We start from the raw sequence: 21280 nt of genomic DNA on the forward strand, positions 1-21280 counted from the left end.
CCACTAGTAAAATGAAAATATCCGAGAAATGCTGCTCTTTTGACAGACGATAGAAAAAACATCTGTCTGATGTTTGGGATCGATACAGTGACCCCTAATATAAACAGACGAATGTATCCGATTCGTCACGTTGGTATGCAATGTATTAAGTGAGACAGTTAGGAAAAAACAAGGTTGTATCAGTTGTAACAGTATCTGTGTTACAACTTACTAATAATTGTATCAATGTTGTAACAGGTTGGATCAGTGGGTGGTCTGTAGAGTCATGTTAAGAGTTGAGGAGGAGTGATGCTTCAGATGTTGGGCATCTGGTCCTGTGTATGTCTTCATGGGTGGGCAGCAGGGGCACCCTTGGGTTGCTGTCTGCCAGTGACTCGTGGGAAACATTGGATCCTTCAGATTGGAGGCTGGTAAATGCTAGATATCCATAATAACAGTGTGGGAACCGTGTTCAGGGAATGTCTGATTTTTAGTTAATATAAGATGAAGTTTTTTTCTTGATTAGATTCCAGCTGTATTGGTCTGATTAGAAAAAAAAAAATTAACTCATACAGGCTATTATATATTTTTATGCTTACTTTTTACATGGTCTAACAAACTCTCACTCATATAATATACCTTGTTACAATAATTACATGAAAATGTTTTCTCCTTAGTATGCAAATTTATATGCCTATTTAAGTTACGTTTATCACGAAATGATTTTCCACAATAATTACACTTAAATGATTTCTCATTTGTGTGAATATTAACGTGTCTCACTAAATCACCACTAGAAATAAATGTTTTTTGACAAAAATTACAAACATAGTTTTTTTCATTAGTGTGAATACTAAGATGTCTTACTAAACTGAAGTTACGGTTAAAAGATTTTTGACAAAATCTACACACAATCTTTGTTTCTAATGTATGACTGTTAAGATGTGCTATCAAGGAACTTCTTTGAATACAAGATTTTTGACAAAAATGGCAAACATGTCTTTTATCACTGGAATGAGTTTTAATATGTAGAATTAAACTATCTCTGTGACCAAATGACTTACGACAAAAACCACATATGTATTTTTTTTCATCGGCACTAATAATATCTTTAGGAATACGTGTTAACTCACTTTCTCCAGGAAAAGAATTTTGATAAGAATTAAGCAAACTTGTTTCCTGATCATAATGACTGTTTAAATGTTTTATTAAACTATGTTTGTCATCAAAAGGTTCTAAACAAACATTACATACCAAATTCTTCTCATCAGTGTGAGTTTTAAGATGTGATATTAAAGCAACCTTTCGATTAAATGTGTAATGACAAAAATTACAAGAAAATATCTCATTCTGGTCTGTATGAAGTCTGATATGTCGTAATAAAGAACCTTTATTATTGAATGATTTAAGACAAACACTGCACACAAATTTCTTCTCACTGGTGTGAATATTAAGATGTATCGTTAAGGCATCTTTCCGATTAAATGTCTTTGGACAATAACTGCAATCATATAATTTCTCATTGGTATGAATATTTAGATGTTTGATTAAATACTGTTTACTTTTAAAAGACTTTTTACAATAAGAACATGAAAAAAATGTATTAGAATGTGCATTTATATAATGAGTCTTCAAACTACGTTCATGTTTATAGATTTTTTTACAAAGTTCACATTTAAATTTTGTATAACTTTGGTTCTGTTGAGCAAACTCATTTTCACTTGCAATATTCTCACAATAACTTTCATTTAACATTATATCATTACTAAATGTAAGACACTTCATTAGAAAATGGTCTACATTTTCATCGACTGTATCAACATCACACACTGTCTCTACACCAAGATCCTGCAACAGAAAATACAAAGTAATTGATTTTAATTTTATTACAATTTAAAGCCTCAACAACAAGGAAGTAGATCGAATTATAAAATTTGATATCAGATTATTACTAATGCAGAAGATAGTTCTATCAAAAAACTATGCTACTTGTCAATCAGTCTTAAAACTTATTCTATTTTTATCTACATCTTCTCAATCTAGTGGCTACATGCATTTGCTGGCTTACGCTATGTTTTTATAAATGTAAAAGTACAGCATAACAACTTGTTCTAACATGCAAATGTTACCCGTGTAATTGTCTTTCAAATGCCCTATCATTTTGAAAGACTTCCTTTGGGTATTTAATAGGTGGCTAAGGAAAGAAGCAAACCAGCAGTTTGATGAGCTAAATTTGTTTATATCTGATTACTCATGACCGATTATACATATTTCAGAACAAACAGACCACATTACATTTTTTCGTACATGAATATCTTTCAATACTACCTGCAATTTTTAATTTAATTATTTATTACACAAGGTTTACTCTTCAGGAACAATATGTATTAATTTATTATAGTAACACCTTTGTAAAATTGAGACCAAGGGAAAATGAAAAAAAATTCTGGTTTGGCATGTTTGAACTACGAAGGATTGTTTTGTACACTGTAATTGTAAAATTAGCAATAATCAGTCTCTAAGAAAAATTATCTTTTAAAAAAATTAAATTAATAGTAAAGTAAAATAGTATATTGAAAAAGGAAATAATTAGGGGCCACTGACAACTTTTTTGGTGAGATTTTTCATTTTACTCATTAAGATTCCAGAATTAATAAGATATCTGTAGTAATGGGAAATCAGGTAAAATCTTCTTTTTTTTTGCAAACTATCTCAAAAACTACTGATCTACCAAAAAAAAAGTTATACCTTTTTAAAGATTAAAAAATTCTGCACATTTTTTTTTTGTTTTGCCAACAATTGCTTATACATTACTTGTGATAAAAAATAAGTTATCTTTTATCACACTCTTTTTGTATTTTTTGATCTTCCCTCAGTGAAATATTTTGTATATTAATATTTGAAATTAACTTTATTACTACGAAAAAACACTTGAAGCAAAATTCTAGAAAAACTGTTTTCACAGTTTAACTTCTAAATTGATCAGGATATAGAAAAAGTAAACAAGAAATCACTTATTTAAAATGATTTATTTGGAAATAATTCAGTCATGGTGTGATTAAATTACAAAGAATTTATATATTAATTATTTTGTTTCAAAGATAGTGAATGGTATTTTCTATTCCATATGCTGGGAGCTTATTTCTACTCAATACTAAAGCAATAAATAACTTAGTTGTTAGCAATATCATGGACTTTCCTTTTTGTCCAAATAGTTTTATATATAAATCTATCATTTTCAGGTAATGATTAAATAACTGTTCAGTATATTAAATGAATTATGAAGATTGTTCATGAAGTCTTTCCCTCATTAAATAAAAAAATTACTAGAAAAAATAAGCAAAACAATTTTTGGAGGTACACACATACAGGATAAAATATAGATAGGTTTGCAATCACCTGGTAGTAACAGGATAATTAACTTGGTATGCCAGGCTCATCATCCTTAAACACATTTCCTTAACCTAAACGAAATCAACATGGAGACTATCAGTCAGTTAAGAGAATGTTAAAGCTGTTTCGAACAATCATCCAAATCCTTATGGTACAAAATTTCAATTAAGTGACTTCATTTATATGAATATAAAGCGGCTATTTCCCAAATGTCCGATAATCTCCTTTTTTATAATGTGTATGGTAATTTTTGCAACTGAGATTTGCATCAATCAGTTAGGACAGTGTTAGAGTATGTTTCTCATATCAACACAGATTTCTAAACAGAGATAAACAAAATTGAAGAAATAATCATTTAGAAGATTAATTTTTTACAAAACTGCTGTATATGAGGTAAAGTAACTGAACATTTTTAATTATGCACCAACAGATATTTATTGAAGTGTGGTTGGCAGCATTGTGTCCTGCTTGTGTAACTGATTTTCAGAAGCAAGGATACAACATAAAATTTTACGTGAAACTGGGGAAAACTTTAACAGAAACATTTCAACTTTTGTAACAAGCTTATGGAGATGATGCTCTGGGTCATACACAATGATACAATGGTTTTCACCATTTAGAAGTGGTCGTCAGTCAATTGAAGAGATCCTCGATCAGGAAGGCCTTTGACTTCAACTGATTACTCCCACGATCAGAAAATCAACAACCTGGTGCATGCAAATCACTGACTGTCAGAGAACTTGCAGAAGAGGTTAGCAACTCAACTGGATCACGCCAAGATATTTTGACTGAAAAATTGAACGTGCATCAAGTTGCAGCAAAGTTTGTTTCTCATTTGATAACCAAACAGCGGAAAGAACATGGAGTGGATGTTTGTTGGTAATTCTTGAACAACACGATGATGATGAAACATTCATGCAAAGGGTCATAAGAAGAAACGAAAGCTGGGTTTACGGCTACATCGAGACAAAAGTTCGATCATCACAATGGAGTGGCAAAGGATCTCCACGCCCCAAGAAAGCACGTCAGTCTTGATCCGATGTCAATGTGCTTTCTGATTTTAATGGAATTGTGCATTTTGAATTCTTGCCTCAAGGTGAAACAATGAACCATGCATACTATCAAGGTGTTTTACAATGGTTACGTGAAAAAATCTGCAAAAAGAGACCGGATTTGTGGTGAGACAACTCATGGTTCCTTCGCCACGAGAATGCACTTGCATACTCAACATTGTCAATTTGTCAGTTTTGTACCAAAGATCAGATGACTGTCCTCCCTCAGCCTCCCTACTCACCAGACCTGACTTCTTGCAATTTTTTCTTATTTCCAAAATTAAAGGCAAATTTGTTACACATCTTAAAGGCCATTTCAAATGAAGCTATCCAAGACTGATTCGCAAAGTGGAAACATCACTGGGAAAAGTGTGAGTAGGGGAGGAGAGTACTCTGAAGGGGACAAGGACCAATAATCTGTAAAAATTAATAATAAAGATTAAAAAATTAAAGTTTGGTTATTTTCTGAAGAGACCTCATTCTTAGCAATGTTGTGAGTTTTTCTGTAGCAATTCTGGTAACAAGATAGAAAATTACCAGTGATTAATGTAACAGTTTCCAATTATCTATTTGTTATTTAAAAATAATGACTCAAATATATGTAACACACAGTCACCATGGCCACTGGATATGACCCTTTTGATTTTTTCCTGAGGATTTGTTGAGGAAGTTTATTGAAGAAGTTAACTAAGGCTGACATGCTGAAGTAGAAGGAAGATACAAACGAGATTCTTCTTTTATATAATGTCTAACATCATTCAAAAGAAACTGACCCACACTTAGACTTTTACTCACTGATAAAGAGAAGCCACATAAAACTTTACAAATTTTCCTGCATCATGCCACAAGCCACTAATTTCAATGAAAACACTTGTCAGCAAAGAACAAATTATCATTTTTATTTTTCACTTTGTTTGTAATTTAAATATTAACAATTAATAAAGTCCAGCAGATTACATTTCTGTATTACCCTATCATTAATTACCACCCTTTACCATAATTTAGAGTTTTCACTATGTTGCAGTTGACAAGTGCAGTATAGTGGTGGGGGCAATGTAATGGTGTCTTGGTCTGTATTTATTCTCAGTAGAGAAATGGCATTCATTTAGTGCAGTTGTGTGCTTTTTACTCCCAAAATGTCAAGTTTTCATAGCAGATCATGTAAAAATTCACCAGATAAATTTTGTTATATATGTGGAAGTTTAATATTAAAGTTAGATCAATAACAACAAAAAAAATAAGAAAAAATTATTTTTTATTTGTAATAATAGAATAAAAATAAAAATTGGGCTTCACAGATTTGTTGTGTAAGCTGTAACGTGCCTTTAGCTCAGTGAATGAGACAACAGAAACTCTATGTCATTAGCTGTCCTTAGTGCCACGTGAGCCTTTCAATTATTTTGATGTAACACAAAAGGATTTAAAAAAAAAAACATAAGATTAAATAACTGAATGTGCCACCTACTCTTAGAACATAGTGACTGTGATGATATCAACTGACAAAAATGCATATCTTTCTGAGAACACTTGTTATCCCACTTATATACCACTTCTCAGATATACAGTGAAGACATCTTATCCATCAAAATGAATTTAATTAAACAATTTAGTGTGCGACTTCAGCTTATCAAAACAGAAGGCTGAAAATTTCTACAAAACAAGTGCTGCTTTTAGTGTTTTATGAAATGGAGGGTTCTTTTTGTGTATGTTTTGATACTGATGAATTAATTACTGAACCATGAAGACCAAAAACTTACAGAGTAGCATGTTTTAATTGATTCAACTAAGTATAGCCTACAAGGAGTTTTAATCCACAATAAAAACAAGAAGTCACTTACTAGGTTTTGATGATAGAATGGTCATTCTATGGAATGCAATTTAATATAAGCAGTTTAGGTGATTAGACAGTCATAACTATACAAATGGGCCTTCAACATGGTTTAGAAAATATTGTGGTATTTTATGTTTATAAAATAGTAAAGCAAAACCGCAGTGTTCTTTAAAAAAAACAGAGATTTTTTGAAACTGATCAAGATGCCCTCCTGTTCAACCCAAAATTCTTCTTCTTCTAGTTCAAATAAAGCTAAAATTGATGAAAATTATTTTTAAGGCTGTGAATAAAGAAAGTGAAGGCTTTAGATAATTTTTTTTACAGTTAAGCGATGCCGAACTAGGTATATTTAATGGGCCTGAGTGATCTGCCTTATATATTTAAGACTGACTTACCTTGTAAAATCTGCTTTTAAAGGAAAATTAAAAAAAAGAACTACAAAGCTTCTCAAGTCACCAAATTGTGGGATGTTGAATGTTGCTAAAAATACATTTTCCAAATCAATTTCTTAATGGAAAATCTTGGCATAATTAGAGATGAACAATAAGAGAGGTTTCATAAGGACATAGAACTATGGAGACCAGATACCAATGGTGCTGGGATCCAGCAATAATTGATGACTCATGCTGGTTTCTATAAAAAAAGACTGGACTCCACATAAATGCAAAAATGAGAAAATATATATTTAAATTAATATGACAGTGTTTAGGGTATGTTAACATTATTTGTAATCTTCATTTTATATAGCCTAACATATGCTTATTTAGTTGAATAAAATATTTCATGATAAAAAAGTGTTTCTTAATCAATTAGTAATATTAATTATTAGGAATAAGTTCAATATTACTTATTAAAAATTCTGCACGTGTTACAGCTTTTTGAAATTTCTGCTGCAGATCAACTAGAAATAGATATTGCTATAAATAATATATGTTAGAATGGCATAAATTTTGTTTTACATTTTTCTTTATTATTTTTTTTTTTAAATTACAATTAGAAGTAATAATAATACTAATAGTCAAACCTCAATTTTATAAATTTTTTTTATTGCACCATGATATTTTAATAAATCAACGTAAAAATTTACCTCTATTTAACGTATTTATACCTCTATATAATGAAACTGAGACATACTGCGTAGTAACATAATATATAGTAATTTTTATAAATGTTTTTTTAACACTAATAAGGTAAATTGCACCTGTATATAAAAACCAAGTATTTTTGACAACATTAAAAAATTACAGGTTATTTTTAGAACTGATAATGGAAAAATTTCCAAGATTCTTAACCCATTAACAATAAAATTTGAATAAAAGATTTAAACACGTGTTACTGTCTGCCTTTACATTAAGTAGCGGAATTTCCTGGAATCCATTAACTAACACAGAGCACTAAAATTACTGTGCAAACTTTTATTCATTTACTTACAGTACGTTGACATAATAAATAGAATTCCTAGAAAACATTTAACACACACACCCTCCATTGTTCAGTGCATACATACAGTTCAACAATAACTTTTCCTGGGATTAATTCAATTGGTTTCTATCTTTGGATTACATTACTCATGTTATACAGTACTGTACTGCACTGTTTCTTAAGAGTGCCATACGCAATGTCAAAACGGAAGTGCCTTAGTGTTTCAGAAAAAATTACTGTTATACATGAAGTTGACAAAGGTGTTACAAAAAAAATATTGTGCAAAAATTTGGAATCCCACTAAGTTCATTGTTAACAATTTCAATAAATGGGTCGTGATACTGTACTACAAGAACTAGACAAGAATAAAGAAAATATAGAGAAAATTAAAAAGTAGCACATATGGTGATATCAACAAAGCCATTTTAATATTGATGACAGTGATGTGCAAAATAAAGCTTTCATTATCTGGGACATTAATTAAAGTAAAAGCCCTGAAATTTGGAGCTGCATTAAGATAAAAAGATTTCCAGGCACCAATGGGTGGTTAGAGAAATTTAAGAAAGTCATTGTATTAGTCATACAGTAATAATTTCTGGAGAAAGTACAAGTGCCACCATAAGTGACTGTGTAGAAACCGATTTTAGAAGAATATCTGCAAAAAGACATTTTCATCATGGACGAAACGGATCTATTTTGTTTACCCAACAAAACATTAACTTTTAAAAATTATCCATGCTTTTTTTTGGTAAACAGAGTACGCTAAAAATTACGGTGTTATTGGCTGCATCAATGCTAGGGACTGAAAAACTTAAATGTTGATAATGAGCAAAAGTAAAACTCTGCATTGTTTTTGAGGAGTTAAATCTCTATAGGTAGGCTACATATTTAACAAAAAGGTGTGGATGACTATGAACATTTTTACAGACTGGGTAAAAAAGCTGAACAAAGAGATTACCAGACAAAAAAAAAATTATACTTTTTACTGATAATTGTATGGCACATCCTCCAAAAGTCGTATTTTTCAACAAAAATTAATGTCAATTATACAACCTATGGATCAGAGGGTAACAAAAATCTTAAATTGCACTACCTCTATTTAATGGGATTCTCAATTTCGTTATATAGTGCTTTGACAGTATAATATTTTTTTTTAATGAGGCTTTATTGGGAAAGAGTAAATTCATTCAAAAACTACTGACAAGAACACATAAACACGAAGTATACATAGGAAAGAAGGTTTACCATAATATTAATTTAACCATCTTTCAAAATTACTAACAGTAAAATAATTATTTAATAGTATTATAAAAAGTTACTTCAATAAAATGAATTAATAACACTAAAAAAAAAAAGTTTTTGGAGTTCAGTAGCATTTAAGCTTAATCACATGAGAATCCAGTATAAAACTAAAAATCTTATAAACTAAAAACCAAGCAGTAAAATTTCCAGTATGTATTCAAAGTGATAAAACAACTACAAATATCTTACCACTTCTTCATGTTTAACTGACAAATTTCCATTACAGTCAGGATCTGACTTAATATCACCAATTTCTATACGCAGCGGGTCTTCTTCCGTAAGAAAAGATGACTGTGAGTTATCATCAATTTCCTGTAAAAGTGAACAAATATGGTAAAACAAAAATAATTTGATTTAGTTCAAGTAAATAAACAAGATACAATATTTTTATAAACGTATACACATCTACAAATCTTTAAATGTGCATATATAAAATAGCCATTCATTAATAGTTTAAAAAAACCAAACAAAGTTTATAAGTAGTTGAATGTTGTTTTCTATTAGCTACTTACTTTAAAAGTAGAAATCTCAATAATTTAAAGTATTACTTTTTATCTTTTACAGCATTTTATTTAAGCCAGGTATATATTTTTAATTTAATTTCTAGCAATGAGTTAGAAATCAGCAAGACACTTTTCTTTCAAGTCCCTCTTCATTTGAAGGAACAAATAAAATCACATAGAGCTAAATCAGGTGACTAAAGGAGGGGCAAGGGAATCATGTGGTTTTTTTAAAATTAAAAATTAGTGTAATGAGAGAGCTGTGTGAGCAGATTATTGTCACGGTGAAAAGACCAGTCACCACCCACCTGCCACAAACTGGACATTTTTGCCACAAATTGTTGGGCAATCTTCTCAGAACCTCCAAATAGAAACCCCGGCTAAAAGTCCAACCTGGTAAAATGAATTCCAAATGCACCACCCCTCTCACATTGAAAAAAACAAATGACTGCTGCCTTGAAGTTTGACTTCACTTGATGAGCTTTTGGGCAAGGTGACACTGCAGCCTTCCACTGTCTTCACTGCTGTTTGGTTTTTAACCATAAAATCATGATGAATCACCAGTAATGATCTTGGAAAAGAAGCACAATTGCATGAATTTTTTTGACATTTTCATCCTTTTGGCAAGTTGAAGAATATTCAGAATGAAATTGGAATCAGTTGACATTTCACTTTTTTTGAAAGTGAGAACCATTCATACACTTGACAGTTAGTTCTCTAGCAGAACTGCATATTACAGATATCATTTTAATTTTGTAATGCTTCTAACTGTGTGTGTGTGTGTGTGTGTGTGTGTGTGTGTGTGTGTGTGTGTGTGTGTGCATGTGTAATATATATATATATACAAATTATAATGTACAAAGTTAAAATATGCAGAATTTTTTTTATTTCTGTATAATTTTTTTGTTGTTGTGTTGGTACACTTATCCCTACTGTGTGTTTACATTGGTAGCCATATTGGATGCTTAGTTTATTATCGGCTGTTGATAACATTACATGTGTTGACACGTTACAAAGGTGATATGTCGGTGCCAAAGGTAAAAAGGTGTTATATGTTAGCTATTTTTAACTCATGGAAAAAATGGAACAAAGAATTTGCATTAAATTTTGATTTAAGAATGGAATAAAGTGCAGCAGTGCACTGGAAATATTGAATGTTACTTTTGGCGATTCTTCTATGAATAAAACAAACGTTTATGAGTAGTAAAAATGTTTCCAAGAGGGCCATGAAGATGAAGATGACGAGCACTGTGTACATCCCAGCACATCAACAACCGATGATAATGTTGAAAAAGTAAAAAAAATTATTATGGACAATAGCCAAATCATTATCAGGAGGTTGCAGATGACGTCGGCATATCATTTGGCTCATTCAAAGAAATTTTTTTGGATGTTTTGGGCATGAAACATGTGGCTGCAAAATTTGTTCCAAAATTATTGAATTTTGAACAAAAGTAATGGTGAATGAACATTGCTTAGGAATGAAGTGAAAGACAATCCGGAACTGCCCAAAAGGGTCATAACTGGTGATGAAACATGTATGCGTATGGGCATGATGTCAAAACTTACGCCCAATTGTTCTAATGGAAGCTTCCTGAAGAGCCAAGACTGAAAAAAGCTTGTCAAGTTAGATCGAATGTGAAGGTTCTGATTACTGTGTTCTTTGAATTCAACGGCTAAGTGAAGTTGTACGCTGTTTGAATGAAGGAATCCGAAGAAAACACCCAGATTTGTGGTGAAACAATTCATGGTAACTGCACCACGATAATGCACCAGTCCACATACTTCACTGCTTGTTCATGAACTTTTAGCCAAAAACAATACTGTTGTGATGCCTCAACCTCTATATTCACTTGACATGGCTCCCTGTGACTTCACCCTATTCATCAAGCTGAAAAGAACCATGATAGGATGAAGTTTTACCAACACTGAAGAGATAAAGACAAAATAGCTGAGGAGCTTAAACGTTGTACTGAAAATTGCATTCCAGATTTGCTTCGAAAATTGTAAAAAGCGCTTGTACAAATATAAATATCTGAAAGGGAGTACTTTGAAGAAAACAAAATCCATATTGATGAATAAATAAAGGGTTTTTGAGAAAAACTAAAATTCTGTGTATTTTTATATTAATTGTAATTAATTATATTTTATATATATGTATATATATATATATATATATTGAATAAATAATTGTACAGAAATTTTGCAATTAAATCTAATATAAACAAACGAAGCCACTGTAGTGTATACTCACAATAAAATTAAATGTTTATTTTTAAAATCCGTTGTCCTTTTCTATTGGAAAAAGTATTCTTATTTTTTTACATTATTAATGATTTTTCAATAAAAGTTTTTATATTTATATTACAAAATAATTGGTTATAGAAAAAAATATTATGATTAGAATACTGTATTTTTTACCCATTTGACCACAAAAACATTTATAATTTTGGTCTTTTCTATTATAAACCTCTACAGAGAGAATTGTGGGAGTATCCCCCACCCCTTGTTACAAAAACTTTTTTTAAAATAGATCATGTTATAATATTTTACTTACATTCTCAAATAAAACATCATCTTCCATTTTAATGTTGTTTGATGATAAACAATCTATTTCATTTTCTCCAATATCAAACTCTTCTTCTTTATCAGCAATTTCTACTTTCAGATACTTGCATGGAAGTGTCTCATCTGCAATTAAGACATCATCTGTTGCACTCATTTTCTGTAATGGTTAACAAAATTAAAAAAATATTTTGAAAATAATGAAAAATTTACTACTATTAAAAGTAATTTTTAAAACCCCAGCCTGTGTTAAATTGTCCACCTCAGCATTTATGAACATAGTTCAACCAATAATATGATAACAGGTTAAATGATTTGAGGCAGTAGTCTAACTTGTCCTTCTATAATACTATACAAGAGAAATTTCTGTTAATGTTCTAACTTTACATGAAAGATAAGATAAATTTGTTACACTCTTAGTGTTTTGTAAATTGTATTATGTAATAGCCAATTGAATTTGTATAAAATGTGCAACTAAAGATATAATTTTTAAATATGTTGTCTAGAGTATTGCAATTAATAATCATTAATACAAATCACCTGTGCATACTACAAAATGGCATGCTAAATATAACCTTACCAATACATAACAAAATCTTTGAATCCACGGATTCATTATTTGTTATAAAATAATATATCAGGTAATGCATTAGCTTCATTACTTGTTAAAACAAGTTCTATCATGCTCAATTATAAGTTTACTATATGATCAATGAATTAAATATTAATTATTGTTAAGCTATTAAAGAGGTGTTGCAATTTAAAAGAGTTATCATATTCAAATTATCTGCTCATTCATAAAAATGTGGTTATGTTTGCATTTATAAAATGCTTTTCTTAATATTTTAGTCTAAATTAAAAATTTATAATATTTCTAGGTTAGTGTAATATTTGCTATTGTTAAACTTAAAATTTGAAAAATTCTTTCATTTATGATTAGGCTCTTAAATGACGAACTGTTTGTTTGACATATATAAATGATATAATTCTATTGTCAGCTGATTTTAATTTAACTGTAAGCTGTAAATTAACCTACACACATGTAGACTACTTTTGTATGTTACATCAAGGGGAATAAATAACTGGTTCCTACTAACAATATAAACTGTGTCCTTCATGAACTGATTTTTTTGACAACTACTTGGAAATTAAAGTGTGTGAAGTAAGAATAAACTGCTAATGGGTGGAGTTACACTTAAAAGATCAATTATAATAGATTACTCAAGTCAAATGACGTTAGGTGTAATTCAAATCTCCTTTTCCCATAAAATCAAATGTTTAGTCTTAATGATACAAACTAACTAAAACATCTCAACTGCATGAAATTAAAAAAAAATAAACAATTTCAAAATTTTGCTACGAATTACTTTTGTAATATTATCATGTTTTTACATTTCTTTAACATTTTTTTTTTTAATACAAAACAAGAATATTTTATTTAAAAATAAATAGATACTTTTTTAATTGTTTTTTTCCTACGTTTTCTCTATAAGTATAAAAAAAAACAATAATTTATAATATACAAAATTATTATTTATTTCGCTTTGATATTTAATCATGTTAGTTTTTAATTTCAAATTTGAATCAAAAATATTTTATACAAATTTTTTCATTCTTCTTGTATTTTAGGAATCTGTGAAATATCAGATAAGTAAACATTGATCTATTTTGAAAACACTTTCTTATAAATAACATTAACTTTGGCAATTTTTAAGCGCTTTTTTCCTAATAATGTAGTGTGTGACTTTTTTCATTGTAAATTTCTTGAAAGTAATCTTTCAAGGTTTAAGATGAAAACAAATTTAAGTTGCCATATTAGTAATAACAGTTAAGATTTTGATAGTTTTCTCTTCTTATTGATTTATTTATTTCAGATTTTATTACATTTTAAAAATTAATAAGATAAAGGAATAAAGAAAATCAATAATCTTTTGAATAAAATTATGTAGGCTTAATCTTTTAAAAGAAATAAATTTGTTTGAATGGGGATTAAATATAAATAATACTTTTTCAGTTGTTACTATTATTCTTTTAATCTATACAAAGATTGTTAAAAATATAAGATAAATAAATGATATTTTTATTTTTAATAGAATATGTAATTGACTGTTTTATTCGGATTTGTCAAGATCGTCTTTTTTTTAAATCAAATAATTTAAAAAAATCTTTTTTTTTAGAATATTTTAAGCATACAATTTAAAATTTTCTTCCCTATGGATTGGGAGCCTACCTGTGGACAAGAGGATGCAACCCTAGGCTGTGGATCAGTATGATGGTTATCTGTGAATAAGGGGTGACCCAAATAAGGATCGGTGATCTTCAGACATGATGGGGTACTTGGTGGCATTTGTGCCACGATAAAATACCACAAAGCTGATAAAAGATCATGATGGGGGTGAGTGTGAGCCGCCCCTAGAACAAAGTCTCATGGCTGGTGGTGGCCTCTTTTTGCTAACAGTAGCTCATAACTGCCCTTAACATCATGTAGCGGGACAAGCTGGATGTTGAACGTTGTTCTCAATGCAGACTGCCTTAAAATTTCATGTGGAGTGCTAGGATGTACCCTGTAGGTGACTTACACCATCTTCGCCTGAACGATGCAAACAGTGGGCAAGAGGTACCTGAACAAGGGCAGGCCAGGCTAAATAAACAAGTCCCCTGAATTTGCCTAGCCAGTATCAATACTCGTATGCTAATTGGTTGCAGCTGTGAACTTGCAGACGTCTTAAAACAATGGTGTGTTGACAAAGGCGCTTGTATAAAAGACATTCTGACCCCCTCCCCACAATAGGGAAAGACACCCTCTCTGCCGCCCCCTCTGTTCTTAGCCCTTATGGACTTTAGCAGAGGTCATTTACAAAACCTCAGCTTTTGACATATTTCAGTCTGCCTCGGCCACGATGCCATCAATGTAAATGCAATGAGTGATATTCCCTTTGGTGTATTACTATTTAATGAGCTCAAAACAAAACACATCTTACCGAGTCTTACGTAAGACTGAAAGGACTTAATTAAACAAAGGAACTGAACTATCTATCCATAGAAAGTAAGAGTGAGTTATACATACAACACGAAACAAAAATATTACATGGAACAATAACATTGAAACAAAACAAAGGAAAAAACAAAATTATAAGACAAAACAGTAACAAAAACATAATACTAGAGAAATTCAAGCAGGGCTCTAGATCCCCACAGCAATCCTTTCATTTAATAAGTACACTATAAAACTCTCCATTATTTTCCCATTCAGCCTGGCTCGTCCAGTTTACACAAAGATCCAATGTCGACCTGTTAAAACAAGCAGACAGGTGGTCTCCGTGTGCATTAACTCATACTTTGAGCATTCATAAAGAACATGGTAGGTGTCATCAAACGGCTGAAAAGAAATTATGTTATATATTTATTACGGTGTACCAAAGAGGCGTTCTACAAACCAACAACATTTGGAAAGAGATCATACGTAAACACCCACCCTCTGTCTCATCCCATCTGGCCTGCCATAAGGAATTATAATGTTGTTCAATTTCTCAAACTGCATCTGAAGTCAACTCACTGGACTTCTTAGCAAGGTATCGCTGCTGCTTCTCAGACGCAATCAAGTCTATCAGTTTCACACCTGCAATCACCAAGATTGCCTCTCAGGAAGTAGTACCGTAACCACCAATTACCATTAACGATATTGCCTTAATAATATGACCTGAGCTTTAATATTTTAGCCTGTCCACCCAAACCAACGCTGCATATAGCATAATAGCCTCGCACATGCTTTATACAGTATGCTCATGGTCTTAGAATTAAGACCCCCAATCAGGATTAACCGCACATTGAATACCAAAGAAGGTACTACAGGTCTTCTCTGTGACATACTGAAGGTGCTTCTTAAATGGCAGTTTCTCATCAAGAAATATCCTGAGGTACTTTTGAACCGGAACATATTTTATATGCTGGCCTGCCATTGAAACATGGACTTGCCAACTCACTGCAAAACAGCCTTTGAGAAGCATCATCATGGTCTTTTCTGGGCTAAACATCATCTTGAGTTGATGCTACAGCTTGAGTGGATTAGAGTTCAACCTCCCTCCGTGAACATCCTTTGACCAGCAGGAGCCCACCGCCACAGCATAAGCCTGGATGCTACAACTGCTGGGCAACCTCAGCCGCAGGAGAGAATCAAACTCCACCACTTACAATAAAGACTCTGATCCAAAACTCGAAGCCTGGCTGAAAGAAACTCCACAAATTTTTTCCAGTCTGCATGCCTGTGCAGGAAACGATCCTGCTGTACCAGAATGCTACAATCTCATAGAATTATAAATCCGGATTAGCAATCTCATAGGCAATCAATCGTTGATCACTTGAACAATCATCAACACCTTCACATTACAAACATTGGCAGGGATAAACTTACCAATGGCAACATCGATGTTTGTTCCACCAAACAATTGACGCTCATCTACCATACCTACATAGATGGGTAACTCACAAGGTATGTTATATACCTGTAGATCATACTGAACTAAAAAGCCCTCTATTAATTCATGGCCATCAGTGAAATCGTTATGCCACAAAAGTGACTTAGCATTCACATCCACACCAATAAGGATTCGACCAGTGCCAGATAATTGTAGGATTTTATCCCAGACCTCAAGATTATGATCAGCAGGATCTCTATGCTGAAAATATAAACACTCAAGACTTGAATACAGCCTCATCCATCAAAATATTTTATTTTATAATGAGAGCCATTAATTCTTCTTCAGAAAGTCGTCGATCTACGTTGCAGACAGTCACTTTATAACACCCCTTTAGGGTTGACTTTCAAGTCAGATTTTTTGATTTGAAAGAAGTCACAGATGACCTTCACAGTTTCTTTGTCGTCAGCAATGATGACTAACTCCTTCTTTGTCTCTATTATTACCAATTCTCAGGTCCTGCCTCTTTTGTCGAAGGATGACCTGAAACTTGAATAAAGTCGTACTTCTCTTCAAACGCCTGTACTAATGGGACTGAACTTCCAGCCCTCCCATTACCTTTAGAAAACTACCCAATCATTAACAATTTTTACTCTTTCCAGCCCATAAAGAACTAGAAACACTTGCTTGTTACTTCTCATCCCCAGAGGATGAAGAGTATCGAGCATAACCTCAATCTCCTTGTGAGGTTTAGCCCTCTTGGACTTACCCATTTTCCCTTAGTTTTAGACATTTTCGAAATCACAAACACAACAAAAAAACTCCTAAACACAAAAAGCACACTGACGTTATAAATAAACAACAGGCAATGGTGAAACACCTTAAAAAACAACTACCAATTGAAACACAAGTAAACAAAGATGACAACCAATAAGAAACAACATAAACAAAATGGTTGCCAATAAACAATAACTTTTAATAAATACTAAAATAAATATTATAATAAACATAATGATTTAAACGATTTAAATCAACTAAATATTTATAATTTTAATATATCTAAATATTAAACCGTCCACGTCAGTCCCAGTCACAAAAAGTCCAAACAAACTATTACTTATACAAGTGGCCTAATAAAGGGTACCTTCACAACCAAAAATTGAGAAATTATATATCAATATATACATATATATATATATATATATATATACATATATATATGTATATATCAATATATATATACTAATCACTTAAAAAAACTATACAAAACCAAAATCCAATTCCTTACTAATGAATCCTGTTAAGAAACTTTTTAAAAACAAACAAAAAACTGAATAATAAATAAATTTTTCAGCACCTAACAACCTCAACCACCCTAGTTCACATTGCATGTTGAACTCTGCATACAGGACAAAGTAGACTGGGGCCAAAGCATGTGCCATATACAAGGGTTATAAACTCTATTACTACGGACAAAGGGCACAATAAATGGCATGGCCATCAGCTACGTGACAAAGTCATAGAAGTTGCATGCATTTTGGACTGCTTGATCTCTCAAAATCAGCACACACACAAATAAACCAACAGATCCATAATGATCAATGAACAGCTGCTTAACAAATTCAAGTATCTGGGGTCACAAATCATGCATTGCAGGTCACGTGGATGAGAGTAAACGTAGCATGGATAAAGCGACACCCGGTCACTGTCATTCTTTGTGCCTTGAATTCTAGAATTCTTGAAATTAAAAGTTTGTGAGAGTAAGACTGGTAATGCTGTATAGAGCTGAGTGCTGACCTATGACAAAAATACATGAACAAGGCACACCATGGAAATGCACATGCTGTGGTGGTCACTTGACCACACGATTTGACCTCATCACAAACCCGAATGTACAATAAAGGCAACTGGTGTTGCACCAATACCCGAGAAAATGAGAGAAGCATGAATGCGACAGTTTGGCTATGCTTTGCGCAGTGACAACCAATCAGTGGCTAAAACTACATTCCATCTGGAGTCAGGACAACCTAAAAGGCTGATTAGATGTCAATGTCCAGCCAGAGAACATGGCAAACCAAACAAAATGGCAGGCGCATTACATATCAGCAGACTCCACCTCTAGGCAGGAACTATGATAAGAAAAGGAAGAAAAATCTAAAACTGAATAAGTTGTTTAAACTTATTCAGTTTTAGATTCTTCAGTTATTCTTCATTATTCAGTTTTAGAATCTCTGATAAATTCACGCTACTGGATTTTCAAATCTTGAATACGGGCATGTTTTTATGGCTACATCTCATACAGAGATCTATTTATTTATTTCCAGTGAATAATCTAATCACTTGTCATTAAATATTATTAATGTTGCAGGCAACACAATGAAAGCTAACTAAACAAACATTTCTACATTCATTAGTAATGTTTTTTACTAATGTTATTAAATGAACATTTAAAAAAATACAGTCAAAATAAATATTTAAACTCTTTGAATCTAAATATATATACATATATATAAAAGGGAAAATAAAAACTTACTAACCCTTAATTTAATTCCAAAATTATTATTTTTACTTAATGTACTTCAGAAATTACTTCAATTTTCTTGGATACATGTTGAACATTATACATATCTTGGTTAAAAACAATCTTGCCTGATGACAAGTTCACTGATTGTGCATAGACCACCACTGTATGCCTTTAGATCTTTTCTATTACATAGAAAGGCACTGTAATAGTGTTTGGGATACAGATATGATTATCAGTATCAATTATCTAATGGTCATTAGTGACCATTATCTGAGATAATGGTCACACAAATATCTGCAGTAGGAGTGAGTACTGCAGATACATCACCACAGGATGAATTTCAAATATTTTGTAAATACGTGAACACAGAAAATTACCTGAAGTGTGCAATGAAATTGGGAGTGGCAAAACAAAAATTACTGTGGCCTTACAATGTGCAGAAATGGAGCACATAAGAATACATAGTGTAACTGTATTTCCACATAGATTTGAAACCTCACCTGATTCATCAACTCCATAATCATTATCATAATCTCACAGCAAATCTATAAACTTGAAATTTCTAATGTTGATTTAGACACCAATACATCAGGAAAAACTTACAACGTAACAAATTATTTTTCTTGTTACAATCACAACAATTAAGATAAAGTAAAACTATAATAATTAATTGAATATAAGAAAATTTTTAAATTCTCTTAAAAATAATTACTTAAAATTTTTTTTCTTACATTCACTTCTTTTAAGACAGACTTCACTAAAGCCTCATAAACAATAATAATGTAGCGCGTTGAACTTTGGGAAATTCTAAGCAGATTCATCAAAAATGTAAAATAATCACAATCTGTAAAAACCAGTGTTATTGCTAGTTAGTCAGCTGATTAAGTAACTTCTCATAATCTTGTATTTTATTATTAATGGGCCAACCTACAGCCATTACAATTTCCAGTATTTTTTAAATGCTGAAGCATCTCCTACAGTTAATACAATAACTAACATTGTTGTACACGAACTACACATGTCTTTTTATTAAATATTCTCACTGCCACCACTTTTAAGTTCTTTTTTGTGATTTAATTAACAACAGTAAACAAGCCAACAAAAATAAAAGCCTCTTACAACTAGCTACAGTCTATGCAGAATGCAAAGTGTAGTAATTTTTCTAGTTAGAATAAAACTAAGATTTTTATCATTAAAAACCAAAATTTTGATGATATAAGCCAAAATCAATTTAATTAAATCAAAAGCATACTTTTCTCAAATAGTTGTATTTAACAGTTTAAATCACCATCACTTTTATGTTTGTAAATGATTAAGATATTTTATAAAGTTGATATGTACTTCACATAAATTTTATGTGATCTCTATATGTATCTTGTATAAACAGTAACCTAGTGGAAAGGGGAAGAATTTGATATTATCAGTAATAAAAACTAGATTACTTACATTATTATACTACTAATCAGTTATCATTCTTTCAAGAGCCTTAGGAATTGAAAATGAATTAGGATAATTCAGAGTAATAGTACTAGCATGCCCTATTAATTTCAACATCTTCCTCATTTAATGTAACAAATTTTTGGTATAATATTAAATGTTATATAGTAAAGGATATTTTCACAGTCAGTTTTGAACAACCAACGTCGATAGTTTTTAATTAAATTAACATTAACTTAAGGGCGTATGCATAACAAACAATTCAATAGTTGATAAAGTATTTTTTTCTTTCACTTAACAAATGCCGAGAAGCTGGAGCAGGAATTAATATACACTAATACAAGAACTGTAATAAACAACAATAAGATGGCTAGTCATTAAAATCAACCCTCTCGTAAATTAAACAGCTATACCCAAATTGTGTTAAAAATTATATTTACTAACAAAATATAATTAACGAAGCCCTCCAAAATTTATCAATCTGTTTGAGTGGAAGCAAATACTTAAAACGATAATGTTTGTTATTTAATAAATAAATAATAAAAATATGTACAATAAAAATTGATACAGGAGAAATAAACTTTATATTAGTAAGAGTTTTACACATTAACGTAAACACTCACACCAGCCAACGGTAATGGGACCAACCTAACAAGTCAACATAATATAATAATTCAGACTTGTTAAAATTTATGTAATTAGCTTTACGACATTTTAAATTATTATAAAATACAACAGATTATAATTTATTCAGTTTGTGCAAGTACAGCGAAAAATTTATCTGATATTCTGAAAGAGAATCGAGAATTATAATGTTGATAAGGAGTATATTAATGGCAAAAAAACATAAATTCAGTCAT

At 31.2% G+C, this 21280-nt stretch overlaps 1 protein-coding gene across 7 annotated transcripts; it reads right to left on the minus strand.

The window, feature by feature from the left end:
- Positions 1–541: 541 nt before the first annotated feature.
- LOC142317335 (uncharacterized) lies at positions 542–21053 on the minus strand. 7 transcript variants are annotated; one of them, XM_075353806.1, is made up of 4 exons: positions 20974–21053; positions 12037–12204; positions 9169–9291; positions 542–1827 (listed from the first exon to the last, which is right to left on the minus strand). In XM_075353806.1, exons 1-4 carry the CDS (start codon positions 21025–21027, stop codon positions 559–561), a joined length of 1614 nt encoding a protein of 537 aa, XP_075209921.1. In that variant the 5' UTR covers positions 21028–21053; the 3' UTR covers positions 542–558. The 7 variants fall into 7 exon arrangements, with proteins under 7 accessions (XP_075209921.1, XP_075209923.1, XP_075209926.1 ...); XM_075353808.1 differs by lacking the exon at positions 20974–21053 and adding an exon at positions 20865–20933; XM_075353811.1 differs by lacking the exon at positions 20974–21053 and adding an exon at positions 20430–20856 and having other exon boundaries at positions 12037–12170.
- Between the last annotated feature and the right edge of the window lie 227 nt (positions 21054–21280).

The sequence above is a fragment of the Lycorma delicatula genome, chromosome 1, assembly GCF_047948215.1.
Source record: "Lycorma delicatula isolate Av1 chromosome 1, ASM4794821v1, whole genome shotgun sequence".
NCBI lineage: Eukaryota > Metazoa > Arthropoda > Insecta > Hemiptera > Fulgoridae > Lycorma > Lycorma delicatula.